Source organism: Pezoporus flaviventris, unplaced genomic scaffold, assembly GCF_033815535.1.
Source record: "Pezoporus flaviventris isolate CSIRO_AGI_PZ_B2104156 unplaced genomic scaffold, CSIRO_AGI_Pfla_v1 ptg000148l, whole genome shotgun sequence".
NCBI lineage: Eukaryota > Metazoa > Chordata > Aves > Psittaciformes > Psittacidae > Pezoporus > Pezoporus flaviventris.
This window is the reverse complement of record NW_026892696.1, coordinates 528,110-544,552: the sequence shown is the minus strand read 5'-3', so window position 1 is coordinate 544,552 and position 16,443 is coordinate 528,110. Positions and strand designations below refer to the sequence as shown.

Here is a 16,443-nt window from a genome sequence, read left to right as displayed (position 1 = left end):
CTGAGGGAATGGGAGCGCTGTTGGACCCGGTTACCCCCAAAACCCACCGCCCCCCCCACCCCGCTGAGCGCACGTGGGGGATACCCGCGCCCACGGGGCGTGGCTTATAGCGGAGGCGTGGCTACGGGGTTATAGTGGGCGGGGTCTGGTCGGGGTGGGCGGGGCGATGCTGAGGTAAGGGGCGGGGCCTGGCGGCAGCGCTGCCCGCAGCCTGTGGCGCTGGGGCCGCGGTGAGGCGGAGCCGGGCCCGCCCCGTACCGGCGGCCGCTCAGAGCCCGGGCAGCGGCGGCGCCGGCGCCCATAGGAGTGCGAGGAGGAGGCGGTGCCGGTGCCGGTTCTTGTCCCGGTCTCCGCTTCCCCCTTCAGAACCTGCTCCCGCCGCGGCCCCTCCGCCTCAGCGGCCGCTACCCCGCCGCTTCCGGCCGCGGCCCCCCGCCATCACCTCGCCTCACCTCACCTCAGGGGCTGCGGCGGCCGCCGGGCCATGAACTCGCTGCTCTTCGGGGAGATGGCCCGAGCCTTCGCCCCCGGCGCCGCCGCCGCCTCCTGCCCGCTGGGGCCCGGCGCTGCCGGCGGCCCCGGGAGCACGGCTGCGGCGACGGGGGGGGGCCCGCCGGTAACCGCGGCTCTTCGTAACGACCTGGGCTCCAACATCCACCTGCTGAAGGGGCTCAACGTGCGGTTCCGCTGCTTCCTGGCCAAGGTCCACGAGCTGGAGCGGCGCAACCGGCTGCTGGAGAAGCAGCTGGCGGCCCAGCAGAGCGAGCGCGACCGCCGCCTGCGCTACAAGACCTTCTCCCGCGACCAGGCCGTGCAGACCGACTCCGGTGCATCCCCGCTGCTGCCGCCGCCGGGCCCCGGGCACGGGCTGGGCGCAGGGCCCCTGGCTTCGCCGCCTCACTACAGCCGGTTACCCGGTACTATCTGGAGCTACACCCAGGTGCGGCGCACCGGAGGCGGCGGCTTGGAGACGGTGCAAGGGCCCGGGGTCTCCTGGATCCATCCGGACGGCGTCGGGGTGCAGATCGACACCATCACCCCCGAGATCCGCGCCCTCTACAACGTGCTGGCCAAAGTCAAGCGGGAGCGGGACGAGTACAAGAGAAAGTGAGCGGCTGGGGGGGGCCCTGAGCCTGCGGGGAAGGAGCGGGGGGGGGGATGCGAGCCGCCCGCTCCTGCAGTGCGGGGAAACGGGAGAGCCCCTCCTGGGGGCGGAGGGAGTGTGTGGGGGGCGTAGGGAGACCCCTGCGGACGTGCGGCTGATGTCCCCTCTCCCGCAGGGCTCCATCCCTGGGGAGGATGCCCCGAGGGCTATGGGGAGGCTCTTCCTTAAGGGGGGCTGTACCTGAGCTTGGAGACAGGAGAATTGTAGGATCCTTCCCTGGAGAGGCTTGGTCTCTAAAGGAGCGTTGTCAGCTCGGTTTAACAACAAAAAAATAGGAAAATTGGACAAAAAATCCGTTTTGGAAAAGAGAAAAAATCTGTTATTAATATTGCATTGCATAGTTCCTCCTAAATTTAGCCTGCCTTCGTTTTCTGATCTGATTACTCCAGGAGTCTCTTTCGTGTGCCAGCTCCCCAAAATTAGCTCAGTGCTGCAATATTCGGGTTGCAAATACTGCAGGGGAAGGGTTGCACTCGGAGGTGTTCCTCGGAATTGGTGAACACAAAAGCCCTAACGCCAGCCTTTGTAAAGCCCTGCTCGGCTGGAGGCTTCTCCGAGCCTGTTGGGAAGCCCTGGGCTTTCAAATGGTGTTCTTCCCCCCCGCCCCTGGTGATGGATAGTGTCCCCTTTGGGTTGCTGTATTTGCTCAGCGTAGTGTGGCAGAGATGGAGGCCAGAGGAAGGAGGGTGGGGGGAAAGGTAGTTGGGATTCTGCAGCGAGATTCCTGCATTGTGGAGGAGCTGCTTGTCCTTTGGGGCTGGTGTGGGCACTCCCAGCTGGAATTTTGCATCTTTAGGCTTAAAATGTGCTTCCTCTTTGCCCGGTCTTGTGGTTTTTGATGCAGAACAAATGTCATCCTTGCTTTCTGCTTTGGGAGGCAGCAGCGTTTCCCAGCTCTGTGGCCTGTGAAGCGTAGCTGAATTTCTTCTGTCCAGGGTAGCAGGACTGCAGTGTGCTCTTTGCATACCTCCAGTCACCAGTTTTTAGAACAGAACTCTTTATAACACACCTCCTCTTGTGAATTAACACGATTTAGAGAGATTTTTAGGCAGGCGTATCTGTCCCAGTAGTAATTTCTGGCCTGTTTCTCAACTAAGGTATTGCCTATTCTCAGTGCATCTCTTAAAGCTTGTGTGCCTTTACTGCTCTGTTCCTAATGGCTGGAGCACCTCTTGAATCTGGATGGAAAAAAGAAGTTGGCTTCTCTTTTTGTTGGTCTGGAATAGTAGATGCCATCGTGGTTGTGTTTGTTATGGTTGGTACCAAGGAGATGGGAGTAGTGGTGCTTCAGAGGAAGTTGTACTTGGTGGTGGCTTGGTTGAGGAAGATGATAGGTGTTGGGTGGGGGTTACGTCACCAGAAGTTGGGGATGTTTCTGCTTTTTAATGGCTATGTGATTTATTTTTCCTCTTAGGGAAGAGGAGACTTAGGGGCCATTTCAATTGGTACGTGGCTGGTTCTGTCTCTCCTGCTTGTGTACAGCAGCTTTTCACCCCAGAGTCTGTACTCAGGTGTGACTGTGTGCACACTCCAGGTCATTCCAAAACCACATCAGTTCAGTGGGACCTCTTTGTAGGCAATGGTAAGCCTCATCCTCACCACCCTTCCTGCTCTTGAAACAGGTTTTCCTCCTGATGCTTGACAGAAAGACTTGATTAACGCTTATCAACACTAGCATTGTATCTGCAGTTCATTACTATGGAATTGGAGTGATGATTCCACTCTTGACCTTCAGCCATCAGATGGACATCATACATTAAGCTCCTTTGGGGTAGCTTGGCTTTTCCATTTGTGGCCTTGAGCACACTTCTGCATGCTTGTGGTGTAACCGTGTGCTGGTTCAAATTGAATTCCTGCAGTTGAAGTAGATTAGTCAATTTGCTTTCATTATCACCAGCTAATGGGGTGTTGCAGTGTTTGTCAGCAGACCTGTAAAGATTGGTACTGATGTTTTCTGGTTTGTTTTTGCAGGGAAGGGACTATCTGTCATGGCATGGTTTTGTATATAAATAGGCCTTTTGGGGTTGCCTTATCTTGCTGTGAAGCCTTTGATGATCAAGTTGTGTTTAGGGAAATGAGTCCCAAGCGGAGAATAAACCTTGTGCCCATCTCGTGATGGTGGTGTTGGGGCCTGCAGAAAGTTTGGCGTGTGCACGAGTTTCCAGCACAGACTGGTGATCATCCCAAGATGGAATGGATGGGCAGCCCCTTTGCCTGGTGGGACCACCGGGGTGCCCTGTGCAATGGCAGGTAGCTTTGTGTCAGAAACAGTTTGCCAGAGGTACTAGAAGTGGTTTAGATACTGTAACTGCTCTTTCACACCAAGAAAATAACCAGTTTGCTTCTGGAAGACATCGGGCCTCGTAACCTGACCAAGAGGCCCCCAACTCCATCTGCAGGAATGCTTAAGCAGACAGTGATGTGTTAACATGTATTTCCTAAAACAGTGGAGGCTTTTCTTCCTTTCCAGGATGACCCCTTAGTTAAGGAGGTCACAGCTGGTAAATGCTGCTTGTTTGAAGCATTTGGCTACCAGGAAAACACCAGGCAGATGATTACACTGCGAGTCAGTGAATACCGCTCAAGTGAAGAGCTCCTTTCAAAGCCCTATAGCTCGTAGGTGATGTGTCTGGTTGCTGAAGACACAAACTCATTGCTGTCATTCTTCTGAATTGAAAAAATGCAGTGGTTGGACTCAGAGGTGAAATAATCCCTTTTGTGTCCTTGCTTTTAAAGGTAGCTTTACTGCTACTCTTAAAAAGAACAGTAGAAGATGGTAGAAGAGACTCTTTCCAATGAAATTTGGCCTGTGCTGTTTCAGGAATTACCAGTGGCTTCACTTTAGAAACACATGTTCAGCTCTTTTGTTCCATTCCCACAAATTATTTGTCTTGGACATCCTAACACAAGAAACTGGAGCTCCGAGGTCTAGAATGTATAAGAGTGCATCATCAGAGAGCAACTCAATCATATTTTAGCCAGGCTTTTGTTTGTATCTGAAGTACAAGTGGGAAAGTGTTCCCTCTAAGGAGCTCAGCAGATAGTTCAGACCAAAAAGCCTTTCCTTCTCCCCCAGATAATGTTATTTTACACAAATAATATATAATATGGAGAATTTTTCTACTTAACGTGTTGTCTTAATCTTACAATATGTTTTAGTGATGATCAGGACTTTACGTATGTGGATTATGATTTTCGCTGTGGGAATAAGCAATTGGAGGAGATTTATAAGGAAAAACTGAGCTAAAAATTAATTTCCTTTAGGTTTTTCCAAACTATGGTAGGATTTAAAAGAGCTTTTGTCCAGATCTGATCCCACATCCTTCCTAACTTTTGAGCTGGTATTACACTTCTAATAAGCAAAGGTAAAATTGTCCACTTCCTCTGCCGTCAAACTAGCTCAGGAAAAATCCTTCTCAGGGATCTCAGTTACCTGGGAATGGAGGGAAGGGTCAGATTTTGTTAGCTGAAACACAACTGGAGAGAAAAAACCTAAGATACTGTTCTGCTTCACCTCCCTTGAGGTGAGATGGAACAATTGTGGGGTTTTACATGACCAGTGTTGGAATCTTGGATCTATCTCTCCCTCCATCCCTGGGTAACCAGCTTCACAGGAGGGGAATAAGCAGGTTTAATCGCAGGCACGTGGCAGTGCTGCTGCCCTGTGAGGGCCTTTGGGTCTGTTTAGTGTATTTAGAAGAAAAAGCAGCTTTCTGAAGAGCATCTGGGACTGTGAAACCAGCATGATCTGTCATTATGTAAGTCCTGTCCTTGGTACGTGCGTGCTTTGGGGTCCTTCTCCAGGCAGCAGGGCTGAATGGGCCTCTGCAGCATGACAGGGGATGCCCTGTGTTCCTGTGGCCAAGCGTGCACCTGGGTGTTGAAATCTGCTTATGGGAAAAGGGGAAAACAAACGTGCTTTTTCCTGCCCCCAATTAGTCAGGCTCCACTGCTCAGCGAGGTGAAGCGCCGACAGCCTGCCTTTGGCTAAGGCAGGACGCACAGTGCGCATGGACTGTGTCCTGCTTGTTCACGGCACAGAACGCAGCCTGTGTCAGGCTGTGGTGCTAAGGACAGGGCTCAGACCTGAGGAGAGGCGATTCCATTCCTTCCCTTCCAGCCTCGCAGGGAGATCTGGAAGATGGAAGCTCATCGCTGTGTGTTATGCCAGTCAAAACGCTGCTGCGTGTGGCCAGCGCGAGGCTGCTGACTTGGTAAAAACCTTCTGCAGTCAGTCCCTGTTCTCCCTTCTGGGTTTTTTTTTTCCCCTTTTAGCTGCAAGGAGGCAGCTCCTCTGTCTGGGGGGAGCCTTAGGGGGAACACTTGAATAGATTTGTATATTATGGTTTCACAATTGCGCTTAATTGGTGCAGATATTGAGTTTGCCAGATGTCAGTCGCCTTTTCCAGCGCAGACTTAACTGGTACTAAGGGTTGAACTGGAAATAATTGTTTTACCTCAGGTTGGTATTTTGTTGGGAAGATTAATAAAGTCCACTTGAAAAAGAGATTAGCTTAAATTTGCTGCAGCTGGGAAAGACAAAGATTATCATTGTCAAAGGCAAACACACGTCAAAACTAACTGGATCTGGGGTTGTTTTAAAGCAGGGAACTTCATAAAAATGTGCTTAAGAGAAGCCCTGGAGGAATGTCTGCAAACCTTTAAAGCTGAAATGTCAGTGGTAACAAGATGCAAATGTTACACATAGACCCAATCAAAACCAAATCATTTCTTTATCCCTCTAGAAGAATGTAAGCAGCGTGTTCGACTCCTGCCCAGGCTTCAATTGGTTACAGAGCTGGTAATAAAGCAGGCTCTGTGAAAAGCCATAGATATATATATTTAATTCTGGCATTTCTGCTCTTCTTTCTGTCTTTTCAAGGGTTAGTTTTGCTTCAGTGTGGCTTTTCACTGAAATTTAGCATCCTCCCTGCTTCCGAAGCAGCCGCACAACCTGGTATTAGAGATGCTTTGGATATACCCTTTGCAGGATGGGAAGTTTTGATGGTAAATGCTCGCTCTGGTGAAACCTGAGACTCAGTCTGGGAATGACTTTTTTTACTTGCACTGAGAGGATGGGAGTTTTCTTTGTGAAGAGCAGATAAAGTTGTCTAATGTGGAAAAGCTTGGCTGCATAACAAAACTATACATCCCTTGTAATTGCTGGCTGGAAAGCTGCACTGCTTGGAGCTCTGCAGATGAAGCATTCTAAGAATCAGGTTTGTTTGGGTGTCAGGCATTTTTCTTTAGATAATGCCATCTTTGCTTCTAAACTGCTGCTGCAGAGACAGGCATTTATGGTATGAATACCTGGAAGCACTAACAGATCCCAGATGTATTTATTTCCTTGGCAGAGCTAGAAACTGTGACTTCTGGGTTGTCTTAATGTAGGAGAAGGTTTGGAAGGGGAGGAGGACGTTTCCCTTCGATCCTGCTTTCTAACAGTGCTCCACAGTGGGATTGGGGCTGTATTTGGATTGAAGTAGATAAATCTCTGTGTGTGCCTTAAACTGACTTTGTAATGGGAGCAGCTGGGGAGGGCTGAGGTGTGTTAGGACTGATTTGAAATAGCTGTCTTAGCTGTGCAAGTTAGCTCTTTGTTCGGAACTTTATCTTTGGCTATTCACTCTGAGTTACAAGTAAAATACTAACTGCACAGACAAAGCAGTTTGGTTGTGGTGGAGAAAAGATACCAGGGTCTTGTGGCGAGAGCTTCAGTGAAACCCGGGCCATGATCTGTGTTGTGTTCTTCAAAGGACGGCTTCCTCTGTGGCAAGAGGACCACAGGACTTTCCGTGTCTGTTTGGAATTTACCTTTTCATTCCTCCTGTGACTCAGGGTGGGAAGCTTTAGCCTTTCTGAAGGCAAAAAAACAGACTTCCAGAGCACACTTTAAGCACTGAGTAGCTCTGGGAGTGAAAGCCCCCAGGTGCCTCTGATCTCAAACCCAACCAATCTCTACAGACCCTTGCTGTTTGAGGCTGAGGTGAAAACAAACACAGAAACAAGTTATTTCTAGCTCTTTGGCAGCTGTAATCATAGGCTTCTGTTGCAGTAACGGAGTTTGAGTGCTGGGCTTGTAGCTAAAGAAAGCATTGAACCCATGTACAGCTCAAAGCTGCTTTTTTGTGGTTTAAGGTTTGTGGTGATGCTCTCCAGGTCTTATGTTGGCTTCCTGAGTCTGCGTCTCTGTGACAAGGTTTATTTTGCTAGAAATAGGCACAGGATGTTGTTCTTCATGGTTTAGTACAGTTTAAGTCTCCATCTTAATGTTTAAGACCAGTCTTTTTGTATAACAAAAGAAGAGATTTCTTCCAGGTTGGCCTTTTAAAAGGGAAGTTTAAAAACTTAATACTATGTATGTCTGTGCTGTTCAGTCTAACTGTAGCCTTGTGACCTCTCCAAGCTAAAAATCATCTTGTTCCCAGAACTGCTAAGTAATAAATGGGACAAGACTGATTGTGCTTAGTAAGCAAGACACAGGGAAACTGTATAGTGCGTGGCTGTGCTTTTAAACCAGGTTTCAAACTCTCTTCTGTGCTCCCCCACCATACACCTGGCTTCTACAGGGTGTTTTCCACGTGTGTTAGTCTCCAGTTTCGTTTTGTGTGAGTGTTCTCCACTGGTATCATCCTTGTCACCTTTTACTCGAGTTCTTATGCATTTACATCCCACTTTGCATCTGAAGGAACCTGCCTCTGCTTTATGATGTGTTTAGAACAGGGGGTAAAAATAAGATCACTGTAGCATGGCAATAGCTTGAGCACACTGATAGATCACTGCATTTCAAATATACTGTTAAAATCTCTTGCTTTGGGGTTGAGTGACTGTAGTTAGTGACTGATGTTGATCCATGTACAAAGATGACATCAACTCTGCCTCTGGATCTACTTCAATAGCAAGAGCATCAGGGAGCTGGGAGAGAATGGTGCTCTGTGTCCATTAATGATGCATCCTGCTTGTTAATGACACAGAACATGGACTGGTTGCATTGCTACTGTGCGAAAGTGAATCAGTGATGATGCATCTCTTCAGGCTTTTGTTCAAGCATTTCCACACTTTAACTCATCTACGTGTGACTTGCTGGTTACTGGACTCACTTTGGAAGCATTCTGCTGGACCTTTTGTATCCCACTTACCCCAGATTTGTTAATTTGAGTTCCCTTCCAAGTAGGCTTTGAGACTGAACCTACTCACGTCTGCTTTCTGTGTCATGGCTTCAAAAGTAAGGCCACTGCTGCCTTTTGCAGCTTGTTCTCACTGGAGGAACGTCCAGTGGTCTTTGTTTTGGCTTTTTCTGTCTGGAAACCACCATGCATTGCTTTAGAAAAGGATTTTAGCCATGTGTGATCAGATGGCGGGCTTGGATTGCTGCTGTTTAGTAATGGGGATCCCATCTTCAATCTGATGCTAATTTTGGCGGATTTAGTCTGAATTTGCACTGAAATACAACCAAAAGCAAACCTTGGCGTTGCAGCCTGACCCTGAATTCCATGTGTAACTTCACAAATCTCTTGGGGCCAAGCACAAGCCAAATGTTTTGATTTGACATGGTTTTAGGCGTCTGCATAGAAATTGCAAAGCCTTTGTGAGCAGGTAAACCTCAGATCAAGTTCTCTGTTGTGTGGTTATCGGTACGCAGGTACCACTGCATTGCAAACCCAGTTTTGTTTGCTTTGAAGTGTATAGGGGTTTGTATCTGTAAGCAGAGAGCAACGCTGGTTGAAAGGCACGGCAGCTCACAGACCCTGGACTAAAAGGAGGAGGAATTAACCTGGTCCTCTCATGTGGGTGAGAAAAGTTACTCATTTGCCATGGCACATGAACACAGAGAACAGAGATGATGAAGGAAGTGATGCTGTCTAAGAGGATTGGATCCCCCTTTGCTCTTAAATACAGTAGATGTGTTTAGTCCAAGTGACTCATGCTGGAATTGGAGATCAAAGGGATCCTGGCTCAGTATTTATTCCAAATCAGGGGTTTCAATGGAAAACGTATTTCTGTTGGTGATTTTTACAAGTACAAATTGGCTGCATGTCTCTGAGGGGAAAGAAAGCACTATGGCATTTCTTATATTTTATTTAAATGAAGCTTTCTCTGCACAGAGAACACAATTTAAACTTAGCAGGCCCATGTCTGTTCAGTATTAGAAGTAAAACCTTGACAAGTCAAATGGAGTTAAAAAGAGCACTGGGTATTGGTGTAATTTTACCTAATCCTGTAGAATGGCACGAGTGCATTAACACTGAATCAGAGTGGGAATATTTTAACAAAAATGTGTCATATTTCAAAAAGCTGTCGTAATTAGAATTGTCACAAGGAAATCCCCCTCTTGCAGATACCAAAACCCCCAGATCAAATCTTTATTTCCCTTTCTAAACTTTTCAGTGAGGCACTGACCATCTGCTGGAGCATTGGGCACTCTGGGTTCTCTTCTATTCCCCCAAATGCCTATACCAGCAGCGCCTCACCTCTCACTGGCTCTGTCATCCATGCAGTTTTGAAGCCTCTCTGGGTCTTTATGTGTGTGTGGTTTGTTTTTCTGTTGTTTAAAGGAAGGGAGAAAAAGGGAGTGCAAAGCACTTAAGAGCTCCTTAATGCCCTGGAAAATGTTTTTCCACTGATCTGTATTCTTAACCAGAGTGTGGAACTGCCACTTGTCAGTGGGAGACCAGCTTTGCTTGTTAAATGGGACAAAGTGACCCTGGGAATGAAGTCCAGCTCACAGAGCTGCTGTACAGAGTTTTAGCCTTTCAAGAATGGCTATGGGATGTAAGGAAGCTCATGTTGTGGTAACTGTCCCTGAAGGACAGCAAGCTTCTGGTGGTAGCTTGTGATGAATCTGTGAATAAACCTGTTTTCTTTCATAGCTTCTCTTCTCCTTTTGGGCATTAGCTACTTCTATCCATTTATATGCAATGCAGTCAGACTTTTCCCTGTTGAGTTTCAATGGCTGGAAGGAATTTACTGTCTTCTCTAGTTATTGTTTTGTATAGGTGGTCATAGGAGCATCGCACTTGCCATGTCAAGGTAGGTCCTATTGCTGTGGGTATCCTGCAGTAGGTGTCCAGACTCTGACCCTGTGTCATTTTGTTGCAGCCTGGAAAGAGGTGTCATCCTGTTTTCACATATTGCACAGCTTTGTTCTTTCTGCAGTGATCAGTGAAGCATAATTACTGGGTTTGATCTTTCTCCTATAAAATTCACAATGGGATACCGCTCTAGACCCAGGGGCAAGGGTTTATTCCCTGTGGTGAGGTGTGGCTTGGGTGGGCTTTGGGTCCATGGCTCAGCCTAGTTCTCCTGTAATTGCAGGGCAGTCAAAAAAAAGGCAGGCAGTGAGGTCACTGCCTCAGTCACCCTGTTCCTTTTCACTGGCCTTTTGCATTAAACCCAAGTTTGGAACTGTTCTGCTGCCTATCACTTCACTTCCATACATAGCACAGGGTTGCCATTGCCAGTGGTTTGTGCCACCTTTCCCCTATAAACATGTGCAGTGTTTGCCTTAAAACTGGGTTTGTTTGTGGAAAACTGAGCAACTTCAACTTTCTTTGCAGCAGTGGCCAAACTGAGCTTCCTCCCTCCCAGGGGCTTCAGTAAGCCTGTGCATAATATCCAGTATGGGTCAGTTCCTCAGTTGCTGGGGTTTTTTCATTGTTTGCCTGTGGATTCAGGTACTGAACAAGGATGTTCTCGGGATTTGATGCAACCAAGACAGCAAAACAACCATTATGTTTGTGTGGATTTAAGACTGAGCTGCCTTTGTGCAAATATTTATAAATGCCTAATCTTGAGGTTTACATCCTCCTGGGCTGTCCTCTTTATTAATTCACTGCCATCTCAATGGCACAGTACTGTGGTTTAATGGCAGTGCTGTCAAGGCTAGGCACCAGAATTAACTAGAAATACTAAACGATATTGTTCTGTCCACTGTACTAAAAGTGATTAAAGCAGCTTAAGCAGAGTGAGCATTCTTATAGTTCTGGAAGGAGCATATGAGGAGCGCCGGGTATTTCCTCAAGTGTCATAGAAACCCTTGAAGAATAGTTTATCTGTTACCCTTTGTCAATACTTGTGTTCTTAGACTCTTGATACTGCACATAAAAGCTACACTTTATATATTTGCCTTTACAAAGGTAATAAAACTCTTAAAATGTAGATAAGATAATGGATACATAGGAGCTCTACTGGGAGACTGCTACACAGTAGGTACGTATCCCAGCTGCCTTCCTGACTCCTGGAAGCAGATAGGCATTATCTCATTTCAGTAGACAGTTTCATTGATCTTTACTAGGTTCAATAAAAGTATTGGGGCAGAGATTAAGATGACTTCTAGCTCTCAGCTTTGATGCTGGCTCTTAAAGGATGTGGAGGAAGAAGGAGAGCAGATGGAGATACACCTAAAGGCAAGGGAAGGAGAGCGGTGAGGACTTCAACCACAACTTGCAATTATTCTTGGCATTTCAGGCCGAAGAAATGCAGAAGTGAATGGGAATGGTGTGGTAATACATCCACAGCCTCTCTGGTTCCTGTCCACAGAAGAGTAATCCTGATCTATTATCACCAGAGTTTATTGGAGCCTTTCAGAACGAGTTTGAAGTGGTAACAGCAGGGTGGTTGCCACATGGCTAGCGAAGAGGATGGCTACATACAGAAAGCATTTCCTCATGAAAACATTAGGTCAGATGAAGACCTTTTATGAGAGAGGATCTTAAAATACCGATGTTTTGAACTTGATGCAGGTTACTTTCTAGCAGCTGAGCTTAGCTAATTGTACATTTAATTACGTGGTTCAGTATTTCTCTATAGAAGTGGATCAGGTTTTCCCCCAAAATGGATGATTGGCCTGAATACTGAAATGAGAAAAGATTGGAATATCTGTTGAAAACAAGGTTTGGATTATGTCTTAGTAGAGCTCAGTAGGTGTTAAAAATGGTGCTGATCATTTTGCACTGTGCTAGTGACATATTTCCTTTTCTTCTAGGATCACCAGCTAGGCCAAATGCAGCACATGCTGTCTAGTCTGATGCATTCCTGAAAGCAATCCTTTAGAAAGTCTATCAGTTTAACTGGGATTTTTTTATTCCCAACTGTGGAATTCAGGCAGACATCCTTGATTTGCTCTCCAGAGTAATGCTCAGCTTCATACCGGCTCTCTGTGCAAACCCCTCTTCATGAGAGAACTCGGAGTCTGTTTAGTGGAACTCAACCTGAAGGCCACAGATTCAACATGAGTGTCTGTGTTCCAGTGCCGAAGAATTCCTGCTCCGTTCGGAGAGCAGGAGAACCAGAGCGCAACAACAGTGCTCAAAACATCCAGGTTTTCCTCTTCGTAACACACTGCCATGAAGTCATAAGGCAGTTCTGTACAGAAATAACCTACACCCTACATGGGAAAGTGTTCCTGTAGTTAAAAGCCTGCTAAATTACTTCTTAGAGCTGTGATGCAAGAATCTTCCATATAGTCATGTGCATCAGCTGAGATAATGTGCTAGTTGAACTTGGCAGCCTCCAAAGGACATTCATGAAAGCTTTCATTAGGTGTTTATAGAAAATAGGCAAATCATACCACAGAAGTTTGCCTGTACTTTCCGACAGCTTAGTGTTAGAGCTTATTATGGCTTTAAATCTCTGCTGTAACTACTTGTCTGCTCAGCTGCCAGACTGCTGGCAAGGTGTCTGTGTTTTGTTGAGTCCTCCTCTGCAGTAGGAGGTGAGAGATTACAAGTGAAATGTCCTGAGCACCATCGAAATACAAATGTATTTTTAACGTGGTGCTGGTGTATATTAGAGCATGCCTCTGTGCCACCTTCTTAAAGGTGCTGCCAAGCCAGAACTATATAGAATTACACTCCTTTGGTACTGTGTCATTGACTAGAAGCAAATTGCAGATCTGGTTTATTGTGCGCTTTCTTCTTCCTTTTTTTCCCTAACACCCCAAAGTCTTCATCCGTACTAATATTTTTATCAGCCCTGGAAGTCTCCTGTGTTCTCATTTCTTCCCTGTTTTTATCCTAGAATTAGGGGTAAGGCAAGGGGAAGGAAGGGGGAATACAGTTATCTGTGGAAGAATAGGCATTCCTGTAGTGCAACTGAAGACGTAGAGGGAGAACCTTGAAATCAGCTCAAGTCTTGTGTACTGGGTTTTATGTGGAAGCTCTTGGGGTGCTTGGCTTCAGAAACAAGTCATGTCAGAGACTGATACGGTTGTGTGTGCTGGTAATGCTTCTCATGCCCTCTTAGATTTATTCATGGGTATTTTCCACTACTCTTCTAAAATTAAGTTTTCTATTACTCTTCTAAAATTAATGTGCTGAAGTGGAGGTGAAGAAGTAAAAGTCTGTAGTGAGGGTGCAAGGGAGTAGAGAAACAGGATGGGAATCCCTTGCTTGAGAGACCACGGTGTATCAGGATCAGATCACTGAGAACAATCCTGAGGAGAAGGACTTGGGGTGTTGGTCAGTGAGAAACTCCCCATGACCTGGCTTCAGTGAGCGCTTGAGCCCAGAACCCCCCCTGTGCTGGGCTGCACCCCCAGAGCGTGAGCAGCAGCTCAGGGAGGGGATCCTGCCCCTCTGCTGTGTTCTGGGGAGACCCCCCTGCAGCCCTGATCCAGCTCTGGGGCAGCAGCACAAGAGGGACGTGGAGCTGCTGGAGCGAGGCCAGAGGAGGCCATGGAGATGCTGCGAGGGCTGGAGCAGCTCTGCTCTGGAGCCAGGCTGAGAGAGCTGGGCTGGGGCAGCCTGGAGAAGAGAAGGCTCCTGAAGGGGAGACCTTAGAGCAGCTCCAGTGCCTGAAGGGGCTGCAGGAAAGCTGTAGAGGGGCTTGGGACAAGGGATGTAGGGACAGGCCAAGGGGAATGGCTTTAACCTGCCCGAGGGGAGACTGAGCTGAGCTCTGAGGCAGAAGCTCTTCCCTGGGAGGGTGCTGAGGCGCTGGCACAGGGTGCCCAGAGAAGCTGTGGCTGCCCCATCCCTGGCAGTGTTCAAGGCCAGGTTGGACACAGGGGCTTGGAGCAAGCTGCTCTAGTGGAAGGGGTCCCTGCCCGTGGCAGGGCATTGAAGCTGGATGAGCTTTAAGCTCCCTTCCAACCCCCGTCATTCTAGGATTAAGTCTTCAGCATAGATGGATTGGAAGTCATGCTTGGTGGTAGGCTGCAGAAAAGTTACGTATTACAAATATTTGCTTAACCTAATGTGCAGTTTACAATGGCTTGGAGGTTTTCTTCTAAAGTACTCATGTTAGTAGTCTTGCATCTTAGCCAAGTATTAAAACTGTTCTGTTAATGGTGAACTCCATAATCTTAAAGGTATTTTTCAAGCTAAATAATTCTATGATTTCTTTTAAGTTAGTAAAGCTTCAGATTCTAGAACAGACATGCTGGTGCTTATCTTCTGCTCTTGAAATACATTTGATTAAATGAAGAGCATAAGGCGAGGTTTAAGTTTCCCTGAGCAATGGATGGATTTTTCTGTGATTATTACATGACTCAGTTATAATAATCCCTTCTCATTGTGCAGTTTGGTTGCTGAAACCGAGCAGTGAAGTTTTGTTGGTAACTCCCTTATAAACAACCCCAGTTGCAGTTTGCAGAAGACATTTTTCTCGTGCTGTTCTGTTCTGCTGGAGCCTCTATTTAGTGCTGTAATGATGTGGCTGTTGGCGGTGAGCTGTCCAAAGGAATCACATGGCTTTAGTGGGACACCGGGATAATAGCGTGCTGTGTTCCACAGCTCTCCTCGTGCAGCCTCCCCTTTGTGTGCGCAGGGTCTCTGAAAGCTTGTTTTGACCTTTTCGGTGCAGGAGACACCGACTGTACAAGTTTCTCACGTTAGCACATGTCCCAGCCTATTTCTGTGCATTCACCAAAAGAATCCGAGATGATGAATAGTCTATGCAATCGTTGCAATATGGCTTAAAAGCACTGGATGGGCTACTGCTTCCTGCCCTGCTGTTGCAGGGTTAGCGAAGAAACTACTGAAAGACATCAAACTTCTGCTTCGTGTTTGCTCAGAGATGCTTGTCCGTGTCTGTCAGACCCACATAAGAAATGTAACCCCCCTGCCGTGCCAGAGGTGGGTAGATAAAGGAGTTCCTTAGGAGGAGTAGAAAATAATAGGCAGGGTTTTGACTTTTGTAGGAAGTAGGAAAACTAATAATAAGAATACGAATAGTTGACTTAAGTCAGCACTTCTCTTCAGGCTCAGTCTTTGTTCTGTTCTCTCCCTTTATAGCATCCTCACTGTATTTCAGTAGTGTTTTCTTCAGAGAGAATGGTCATTAGGACTAGTGAGCTTGAATGCATTTCACAGCAGTTTTATACCCACATGGCTGTGGCAAAGTGCTAGGACAAAACACCTGAATGCCTGACATAAAAAAGAGCATAAACCAGCAGCTTGTCAATAGGCAGAGCTGTAAAATAAATGTATATATGTGATCAGCTGTCTCTAATGCGTGAGGTTTGTGGGTGCTTATGTTTGCTAGAGATTTCCTTACATGGGAATTCAGGATTTGATAATTAACTTGTAGCCAGCAGCACTATGCAGTAATGTAATCCTGTGCTTTTCAGATTACCTGCTTCAGAATGAGTCAGAGTAATTACTTTATCTGCAGCAGTGACAATGGTTTTACAGGAATGTAATGTTCTTTGCCTTGGCTGGTTCATAAGCTGTGCTTGCAGTTGCCTTCTGCAGGCCTAGAGAACGCAGAGCTCTTCTGTACACTTCAGTGGCAAGGGAGATAAGGGTTTGTTTGCCATAATAACATGCACAAGTGACTATAGTGCTGCTGTTTGCTAGAGGACAGTTTGAGCAGACACGACTGACGTGAGCACGGACTCAGCTGTGAGCTAAAATTAAGGTTGTAGGACAGTGGCTTTTGCAACTCATAGTCTGATCTCTGTAGGAATGGAGTATTTCTTCCCAATTGTTTTAGTTGCTCGAGTTCTCTTTGTTTTGTGGTAGTGCTGGTTGGTGGGCTGCTGGTGCCGTGAGAAGTAAATAAGAATGGCAGCATGGGAAACAGCCTTGGAAATGTGGTGCTGTTACCCAGTATAGTGTGATCAGGATGTGTCCATCTCCGTCAGTTTCCTTTTTATTGTTACTAGAAATATATAGAAAGAAAGGGGAAAAAATAAGCGGATATACCTACAAAATGGGGGAAATGCTTCAGATTTAATTGATACCAGAGGAAGAGAACTGAGAATCTGAGCATTGGTCCAGGAAGGTTGAAGTAGTAGCTACCAAGGCTACAAGAAAATAGTGATAAAGACGATTCAA

At 46.9% G+C, this 16,443-nt stretch overlaps 1 protein-coding gene across 2 annotated transcripts in view; it reads left to right on the top strand.

Moving 5' to 3' along the window:
* Positions 1 to 270: 270 nt before the first annotated feature.
* Positions 271 to 16,443, top strand: part of IFFO2 (intermediate filament family orphan 2) — a 40,578-nt gene continuing 24,405 nt past the window's right edge. Inside the window, exon 1 of one of the 2 annotated variants that reach the window (XM_061479407.1) lies at positions 271 to 1,107. In XM_061479407.1, coding sequence (XP_061335391.1) covers positions 485 to 1,107 — 623 coding nt within the window. In that variant the 5' untranslated portion in view covers positions 271 to 484. The remainder of the gene's footprint in view (positions 1,108 to 16,443) is intronic. The other variant, XM_061479406.1, reaches the window with a different exon arrangement.